The 9,842-nt window shown below is 36.2% G+C and overlaps 1 protein-coding gene and 1 pseudogene across 1 annotated transcript in view; both read right to left on the bottom strand.

Annotated features, from left to right (window-relative positions):
• The window catches only part of LOC147398506 (uncharacterized), a 4,061-nt gene extending 1,210 nt beyond the window's left edge, over positions 1-2,851 (bottom strand). The window contains 1 exon segment of the mRNA XM_086446731.1: positions 5-2,851. Coding sequence (XP_086302857.1) covers positions 5-2,782 — 2,778 coding nt within the window. The 5' untranslated portion in view covers positions 2,783-2,851.
• Positions 2,852-8,516: 5,665 nt separating this feature from the next.
• On the bottom strand, positions 8,517-9,251 carry LOC147398505 (secreted RxLR effector protein 161 pseudogene; annotated as a pseudogene).
• Between the last annotated feature and the right edge of the window lie 591 nt (positions 9,252-9,842).

The following is a 9,842-nucleotide window of genomic DNA, read 5'->3' as shown; positions in this document are numbered from 1 at the left end:
TTCCTGTTGGAATCCTTCCATTCAAATTGTTATAGGACATATTCAATGTTGTAAGAAAATCAACTAAAGTCAAACTTTGTGGGATCCCCCCAGTCAAATTGTTGAAACTTAGATCCAATGATTCTAATCCCACCATGTCTCCAATGCTAGTTGGAATTGAACCCGAGAGATGATTATGCGAGAAATTGAGCATGTAAAGCCCCTTCAGTAGACCAATTTCTTGTGGGATTTTTCCTGAGAGATCATTGCATGAGAAATCAATTCCACTGTTGTAGTTGAATACCAACTCGAGCTGTTGAGTTATCCCTTTGGCCACCATTTGCAATTGCACCCTTGCATACATGAGTGAGATCTCATACCCAAGTAAGATTCTGTTCTTGGGTCGACTCGTTAGCATCTCCAAATCTCCTATGTTATCAGGAATGTGACTTGTGAATTTATTATTTGACAAGTCTAGGAATTGGAGTTTATGTAGGTTGGTAACCTCTTTTGGGACCGAATCATTGAAGGAGTTCGATGATAACACCAGAATTTGAAGATTTTTGAGGTTTCCAATGAAAGCGGGAACACTTCCTTGAAAATTGTTGTTTCCTAAGTTCAAAATCTGCAAGTCATGAAGTTTTTGAATGAAACTAGGAAAAGGGCCATCCAAATTGTTGTCGTTTAGTTGTAGAGCTTTGAGATTGTTTGCTCGTCCAAGTTCGTTCGGGACATTTCCCGTGAGATAGTTTCCTCCGAGGTTGAGAGAAATTAGAGAACTACAATGCTCTAGACTAGAATGTATTGGCCCGGTAAGTTGGTTGGAAGAGAGATCAAGGTTCATCAAAACATAGCCCATTGAACATATGGAGATTGGAATTGGACCTGAAAGCTCATTTTCTGATAAAGAAACATACCTTGCTCTCGATAATCTTTCTCCAACCTCACTCGGGATTCCACCCGTGAATTTGTTCTGCGAAAGATCAAGAACTTCAACATTCTCTGGTGGAAGAGGAAGAGGACCTTGAAAGTTGTTACTAGCTAAATTTAATGTGGAGATTGGGAAATTGAGATTGAGATGAATAGAATGTGGTAGAGTGCCATGGAGGTTGTTGCGTGAGAGATCTAAGTAAGAGAGGTTTGGGAGTTCAAAGAGACAAGAAGGGATAGTTCCTGTTAGGTTGTTAGAAGCCAAATCTAAGAAAGAAAGCTGAGTCAAATTGCAAATAAAATGTGGGATAGATCCATTTAAATTGCATGACTGTAGCTCTAGATTCTCTGGTTGAAAGTTAGACGGAAAAGGGTATCGAAATGTTTCTACAGTTATCCCACTCAAGCCAAGACCTATCAAAATTGGGTTGGATTTTTGAAACAATGAGATCAATGAAACAGTGCCTTCCATAGAGTTTCCAGTAACATAAAATCCTTGAAGGTTTTGAAGCTTTTCGATGCAATCTGGTATTCTTCCACTGAAGTTGTTACTTCCCAAATGAAGGATTCGAAGAGACGAAATTCCACAAATTGATTCTGGAATGGGTCCTTTTAAATTGTTTTGGAACAATAATAAAACTTGGAGATTATTCAGATTGGAGACTGTGGAAGGGAGATAACCTGTTATGTTGTTGAAATTGAGGTTTAGTGTTTGCAAGTTTGAAAGATTTGAAATTGAAGTAGGTATAGATCCTTGAATCCCACAACTTGATCCATGGAGATTGACCAATTGTGTGGCGTTCGAAATATAATATGGGATCGATCCGATAACATTAGTTGATGAGATAGATAGTATTTGGAGATTTGACCAAGGGAGAGCGAAGATCGAAGTGAGATCAACGACGAGATTGGGATTGGCACCTACATAAAGTAGTTCTAGTTGAGCAAGGTAAGCAAGTGAACCTAGTAAATTACAACTTGTGAGGTCAAGGATGGAAAGAGAAGTTAAATTAGCTAACTGAATTGGGATTGGGGAGTCGAGGAAATTGAAATCCATTTCGAGAGAGTAGAGACTCGAGAGATTCAGGAATTCATAAATTGGAATTGGACTAGAAATTCTACAATCAGAGAGATGAAGAACCCTAAGCTCAGAAAGAAAGGAAATCGGTTCTGCCCAATTCATCGAAGAAGACGCCATAGATAGATCAACACCACTCAAGCTTATCACCCTAAGATTGTTCAACCCTCTCAACCAACTCAAATCTCTTGAAGAAATGTAACTACTAGGGAAGTAAGAAGCAGGGTAGTTCATGGATCCTTTCGACAAAGAGAAATTATAAGATAACGACGAGTAATCAGTAATTAGGGAAGAGCAAGAGATATCGAGGTATCGTAAGGAAGATAAGTTTGCGAATTGTGTGGTAATAGAGCCTGAAAAGATAGAATTTGAAAGGTTAAGATACGAGAGATGTTTGAGATAAGTCATTTGAGGAGGGATTTTGGAAAGGTGAAAATTGTTGAAACTTAGATCAAGATATTCGAGACGATGAAGGGTGAAGAGAGATGGAGAAATTGTACCGTTAATTGTGGTGGATTCAGAGGAGGTGAGGATGAGATTCGAATTGATGGTTCGCACGAAATGATTTGGCTTTGGGTTTCGAAGGTTGACACTTACAACATGGAAGGATTTAGAACATTGAATTCCATGCCAATAACAACAGTTCTGTCCTTTCCAAGAGGATAAGCGGCCTGAAGGGTCAGTAAGAAAGGATTTGAAGTTCAAAAGAGCGATTCTTTCGTCTTCAAGGCAGCCATAGTGGATTGAAAATTGAGAGAGGAGCAAGAGAAGAAGAAGAAGTAGATGGAATTCCATGGCACTTAAATTGTTTGATCTGATTGTAGAAGAAAGCTTTACATCTTTCTTTTGTAAGATCGTAATAATTGTAAATTATGTGAGAGTTGAAATTTGAAAATTAATTTAAAAATATTTTAAACGTTATGAATTATTAATACTGACTTTGATATTGATAGAGAGATATGGAGGATCAAGATTTGTTAAACCAACTTCCAATCTTTGGGACGAGGCTTTGTTTGGTTGATCTTTTATTTATTAACAGTTATTTAAATAATTTTAAAATATTACTCTCAGCTCAGCCTTACGTATTCAAAGAAATGGGGCTAAGTTGGAGGCCTCTGCAAATGTAGTTTGTACTGTATTTTAAATCCAACTCAACTCCCCAGTTGGTTGGGTCGAGTTGACTCGATAAATTTACTTAAACTCCACTGAGTTGAGTCACTTATAGCTGACTCATTCAGTTACAAAACTATTGATTATTAAATCTATTTTTAACGAAAGCGTGTTGATGAAGTAATTGCGTCGGTTAATTTTTTTTTTTTTTTTTCTTTTATTGAAAGAGAATAAGGGAGAGAACTGTAGTAATTACATTGCTTAATTTAAAACTTATTGTCAAACAAGTTGATTTGTTATTGATAAAAATTATAGAACCAAAAGGCTTCACTTGACACATGAGACAAGGGATGATTTAGATATAAACCTCAAGATTTTTGTGACCATTTGAGATACCCTTGTGTTTTCACATTGAAGGCATGCCCCCTTGACCTCACTATTCTTTAATAGATTAATACAACTATCTTAAATCCCCTCATCTTTAACATGTATTAAAAAACTTTTTAATTTTCTTCTCAAACTTTAAGATAAGAAAGGATTTTGCAAAGAATCGTGGTATGGTGACACAAGATTTATTGTGATTCTCATAATTCTGATGTGGACATGCATACATAACCATAGATGGTTTTTAGTCGTATCGCGAGAAAACACATCTATAGTTATGTGCACATCTCTCGTTAGACTTGTGAGAATCGCAGTCATTCCGGCATTTTCCTTTTGCAAAATGGACTCCCTCCACAAAAGGATTGGTATTGAGTGCAAGCTCCATCATTGTCCCAACCAACCAGGGGTGGATTTAGAGTCGGGGCAATGGGGGCACTTGCCCCCCTAAGAATTTTCAAACCTTCTTTGGAGTACTGAACTATTGCTCTCCCAATTTGTTTTACACTCCTAGTTGCCCCCACAAAACAGTTTTCATTGTTATATTGCCCCACAAAAAAAAATTACACTCTTCGTTGCCCTCACAAAAAAACTTCCACTCTTACATTGCCCCCACATGAGTTAAATCCTGGCTTCGCCCTTGCAACCAACAAGGATTGATCTCGGCTTATATAATATGTGTGGTTTGCGGGGAACTACATGTACCCAGGGGATTTGGGCGAAATATGATGCTCTAAGATGCCAGTTGCCTCGCCTATGCTAGTTGGGCCTATAGGTCCGAAGTCTGGACACCCCCAATAGAACACAACTGAATTTTGGATAATTCTTTTTGAGGATTTTATATAGAAGATACAGGCTAGGTCAAAATACTAGGTTAAAGATAAAATTGACTATATTAAAAATAAGTTATCATGGAGGTTGAAGAACTTGAAAATTACTATAGAGGATTAATGCTAATATGAAAAAGATAGATTGAAGATAAGGTTGAATAAATTAAAATATACTACCATAATGGTTGAAGAAGTTGATGGTTACTGATTTTGGGAAAGAAAAATCATAGAGGACTTTTTCAAAAGTTGAAAGTGATGGATTACCGATAATGTTGAATGACTAATAAACGAGTTGTGCTGGAGTGACCTTAAGATTGACTTCAATTCACACTTTGCCAACGTGGAGGAGCACACATAACCATAGATGCTTTTCACTTGTGTATCTCATAAAAAAAAATCTATGGTTCTGTACACACCTCCATATTAGCAAAGTGTGAATTGAAGTCAATCTTGTGGTCACTCCATTATTCACAATAAAAAAATCAAGCACCTTTGCTTACATAGTAAAGATGGGGGCATTTGGGTTATTTTAATAATTTATTAAAGAAGACTCAGGTTGGGGGTACGTGATCAGTTTGAAGACATAGGGTAACTCAAATATTCACACCAATTTTTTTATATAAATATTAATCTCATTGAATTGAAGTCGCACAATATCTAGGGGTTCTAATATCAGTTTTTTCGCAACTATTTTCAGCTGCTTTGGTGCAGAATCCTATTTAAGAACTGAAGAACGCCATGCTTTCTTCGTATTTGCTTGTCTCTAGGCTTCGATTAGATTATTAATTTGGATCTGATCCTCATTTGTTTTGAAATTTGAGCATGGACTTCGCATTTAAAATCCCATAAATAAAACTTATTAATGAAGTAATCCCCTTTGATTGTATATATTTGTTTATATAAACCCAATTCAACAAAATATTTGTTATTCTAAAAAAATATCTATCCCTTGACTTTAATTTGTTAATATAATATGTGACACTGAGTTCAAATAATTAACATTATCAACATTCTGACTTCTTATTTTGGAATAAGGTTTTGATGAATAATAATTAACTAAGTACATGATTTGAAGTAATAATTAACTAATTAACATAAACCTCATTTAAAAATGTTAAAAAAATAGAACTTTAATTTGTTTACATTTTTTTTTTTTTGAACGTAATTGAGGGATTTAAGGACCCCCAACCATGGTTTTAAATCTTGTATGAGACCAAGACGACTTGTCTGATTAGTCACAGTATTGCCCACCAACGAGACGGATGGACAAGTAAAACGTATCGAACGAGATTTAAAACAATGGTTCAGTTGTTTGATTGCTGAACGAGATGACTCAAGCATATCAAGAAAATTTGTCCGAGATGACTTGATCTTATTCATAGATGAGACAAAATGTCAAAACGAGTTTTAAAACTAGGCCCCCAAGGCTTGGTCTTATTAAAGCCTTGTGTCTACTCTCTAAGAATGCATTGATGGCTCTTGCATCTCCTTCAATGGAGCTACATCAGGACAGAATCAGTAAGAGTTCTAGAAGACTCATATTTGAGTACAAAACAGTTGATTAAGGTCTTGTAGGAGAAGTGACCAATGAATTTGGTACACATTTAATACAAGCAACATTGAAGTGAAAGGCGATTGAATCCATGGCACACTGCAATGTACATATTTTTTACTTAAGAATGTTTTTTTATAAGACCTTCTGGATCATCATTTACATTTTATTTATAGAATACTCGGTTTTGAACAAATCAATTTTTCTTTTGCTTTTCCCAAGAATTTTTTTTCTTCTACCAAGTTAGAAGTTCTCCTTTCACCAAATAAACTTTAGACATGTTGGACTATTATAAACTTATTGTATATCCATATCGTGTCCTTTATCCAAAATTTTATTTTAAATCATATTTGCTGGCAATTATAATAGCAACTTTTCTTTTGAATAATCTAATTTAAATCATTCAAGGCATGCCTTCTAATTTACTTGAGGTTTTAATGGGAAAACTGAAATTATAGTCTCAAGTGCTATGTTCTTGAGTCAATCCGAACATTGTGATATGCATGGTTAACGATGAATTATAAACAAGTTGCAATGTCCTCAGGCTTCTTTGTATCAAAAGGATAATAAATACTGAACTATTAAATGAGAAGCATGATTGAAGTAACATGATCAATATGGTTACCCACTGAAATATGATATTGCCTATGACGATAAGATGGTTCTTCTTTAACATATTGATGTTGGCTTGACAATTCTAAATTTGGGTACTTGCCTTTTTTTTTTTTTTTACAATTATAGATGATAATAAATCCAATTGAAAATCAAATCCTGAATACGCCCTAGTAATCCTTACATAATGATTATCACTTGTGGATATTCATGATGCTTGTGTTTGTGCATGTACACATGACATTAAGCGTGTGTGCGTGCATATGTTTAGTGTGAAAATGTCAGATTTGCATCCCAATTTTCTGTTAATTGAGCATAAATTTCATACTTGCATATATATATATATAAAGAGAGAGAGAGAGAGAATGGTGATCCAATTTGACCCTTTACTAGCATATGAAAATTTCTATGTTAGTATTATTACAATAGAAATGGAATTTTCGTAGTGATTTTTGTTGTTGTTGTTGTTGATCTTTAGCATGTCTAGATGCTGCTACAAGAAAGTTTGTGGATGCTTATGTGTCAATTGCATTTTAGTAGGTTTAGCATTCAAATTGATGGTATGTTTCTTTATTCTAAATATTTGTTGGAAAAGTATACTTGTTTCAACAACCAAGCCTTATGTTTCCTTCATTGGAAACCAAAACTCTGAAACTTTGATTTATTGGCATTCCAAAGCCTTTGATAAAGGCTTCAGTGGGTAGGAGACTGGGACCTTCAACACAACTATCAGTCGACATAGAATCCAATTACTTCTGCGCAACAGGACTCACTATCTCGGGGTAACAAGACAAATAGTTCAAATATTTGATTTATTTTTCAGAACTAAATGATTAGAAAATTTCCATTTATAAAAGAAGAATGTGATTTAGTATCATTTGATTGTGATTGTGATACGAGTTAATGTGTTCATTGTAGAATACAGTAAAGGCAGTTCCGTGAGAGAAAGGGATGCAAGTGGTCGCATTGAGAGTTCCAAGAGACAAATCTATGTTCTTTAGGGTTAACAGGATACACTTTTAGATGTTAGTGGAACACATTATTTCTACCAATGTTACATTTGAGGATCTATCGACTTCATATTTGGTAAGGAAGATCACTTTATGAGGTAAAGAGATTCAGACCCATAGAACCATTTTCAAGCTGTCATTAGATTTTTCAACACTTGAAATATTTCAAAGCCTCTTCAAGGGAAAAAAATCTATGATTATGGGTCATGAAAAATTTTCTTTGCTTTGTTCTAGACTTATAATTCAAGTTTATTTTTCTGCAATTCTAATATTAAAATACGGGTGTCTTGAATTAGAAGTGCATTCTTTACTAAATGGCTATGATTTTTGGAGCGATTGTTGCTTCTCATAGGACTCTCTGGAGTGGAGGAGACCGGATTTTCTTTAGCTAACTGCATGGTGAACATGACTAAGAGGATATATTTGGGAATAGTTTAGGTACATATTCAAGGGAAGTCTATTCTTCCAACAATATCATAGATCCTTTACGCTAGAGTATCGTAGTGACCATCCTTATAAAAAATCAGCCCATTTCGAAACTTCTAAATCATGTAAGACAAAACACAATTGAGTTGCTGTAGTTGTTTGACACAAACCTTTTATGTGGGACTCACTTTATGTCTTTTTCTCTTTACCCAATTTTATTTTTTACTCCTTCTAATTTTATTATATTTTCTCTTTTTAACAATTTTAAAATAGCACTTGGTAGAATATTTCAGTTACACTGCGATTTTTAAATCTGTCTTACACCATAACTTCAAATCTCTCTCTCTACTGTAAAGAAATGGGTTGCTGCCCTGTTAATTATTCACTGATCTCGTCTTTAATTTTTATGGATGCACATCACATTTTGGACATAAGAGTGTTTGAAAACCACCACACTTGGAGTGGTGAAAGCTTCTCATATTTATTCTGTTACAGACTGTATATATAAATGGACATTACAAAATAAATAGAAAGAATCCGCAGAAAATCAGCTCCTAAGATTAGGGGTCAATGAATGCACATATGGAAGGCCTTTGATTTGCCTTTGATTAAGGCAGAGAATCCTCAACACCCCCCCGCAAGCTGAGCGTCAGATTTGAATAGACGTGGAGCTTGGATTGAAAAAATTGAAATAGGGGCCTAGGCACACTTTTGGTGAAGATATCGGCAACCTGTAAGTGAGAGGGCACATACTGGATGCGGAGTTTGCCAGCGACAACAAGTTCACGAAGAAAGTGATAATCTAACTCAACATGCTTGGCTCGCTTGAGAGACACGGGGTTAGAGCTTAAAAAAATGGCACTTTTGTTGTCACATAAGAGAAGAGGCTGTTGTGGAAGAGAAATCCTGAGGTCACGAAGGAGATGCGTGAGCCAAAGAAGTTCGGCGGCAGTGAAAGCTAGGGCACGATACTTAGACTCGCAATTAGAACGAGAAACAGTTGGTTGCTTCTTGGCACTCCAGGAAACTAAGTTGTCGCCAAGGTAAATAGAATAACCAGAGGTAGAGCGACGAGTGTCAGGACATCCTGCCCAGTCAGCATCAGAGTAAGCAACTAAAGCACCAAGAGTAGCAGATGGATGAAAATTGAGGCCAAAATGCAGTGCGCCCTTAACATAGCGAAAAATGCGCTTGACAGCAAAGAATTGGTCTTCAGTCGGAGAGTGCAAAAATTGGTTGACAGAGTTGACAGCGTAAGCAATATCAGGACGCGTGATAGTCAAATACTGGAGAGCACCCACAAGAGATCGGTAAAAGTGTGGGATTTGAGAATAGAGGACCATGAGAAGATAGGTACTAAGAGACAATCATGGGGGTGTGAACAGGCTTGCTGTCAAGTACCTGAGCTCGCGTGAGAATGTCCCGTGCATATTTTAGCTTGACTGATAAAAAGACCATCAGTGGTTGATGTAGCTTCTAAACCAAGGAAGTAACTGAGAGAACCCAAGTCCTTAATAGCGAACTCAGAATTAAGCTTATGGGTAAAGCTGTCTAGAAGAGAGGAGTTGTTGCCTGTAATAATGATGTCATCAACATAAAGAATCAAATAAATAATGTCAGACTGCCTGTGAAAGATAAAGAGTGATGTGTCGGCACGACTGCAATAAAAATCAAGTTGAATGAGGAAAGAGCTAAATCGCTGAAACCAAGCACGATGGGCCTATTTGAGCCAATAAAGAGCTTTTTTCAACTGACAAACATGATTAGGGAAGCGAGGATCAATATACCCAGGAGGTTGTTCCATATAGACTTGTTCAGTAAGATGACCATTGAGAAATGCATTCTTGACATCAAGTTGGTGGAGAGGCCATTTGTTGGTCACAGCAAGAGAGAGTACAACACGGACAGTGGTAGCCTTGATAACAGGGCTAAAA

Source organism: Akebia trifoliata, chromosome 7 (genome assembly GCF_017979445.1).
Source record: "Akebia trifoliata isolate Shusen 1 chromosome 7, ASM1797944v1, whole genome shotgun sequence".
In the NCBI taxonomy this organism is placed as follows: Eukaryota; Viridiplantae; Streptophyta; class Magnoliopsida; order Ranunculales; family Lardizabalaceae; genus Akebia; species Akebia trifoliata.
This window is presented reverse-complemented; position numbering and strand designations above follow the sequence as displayed.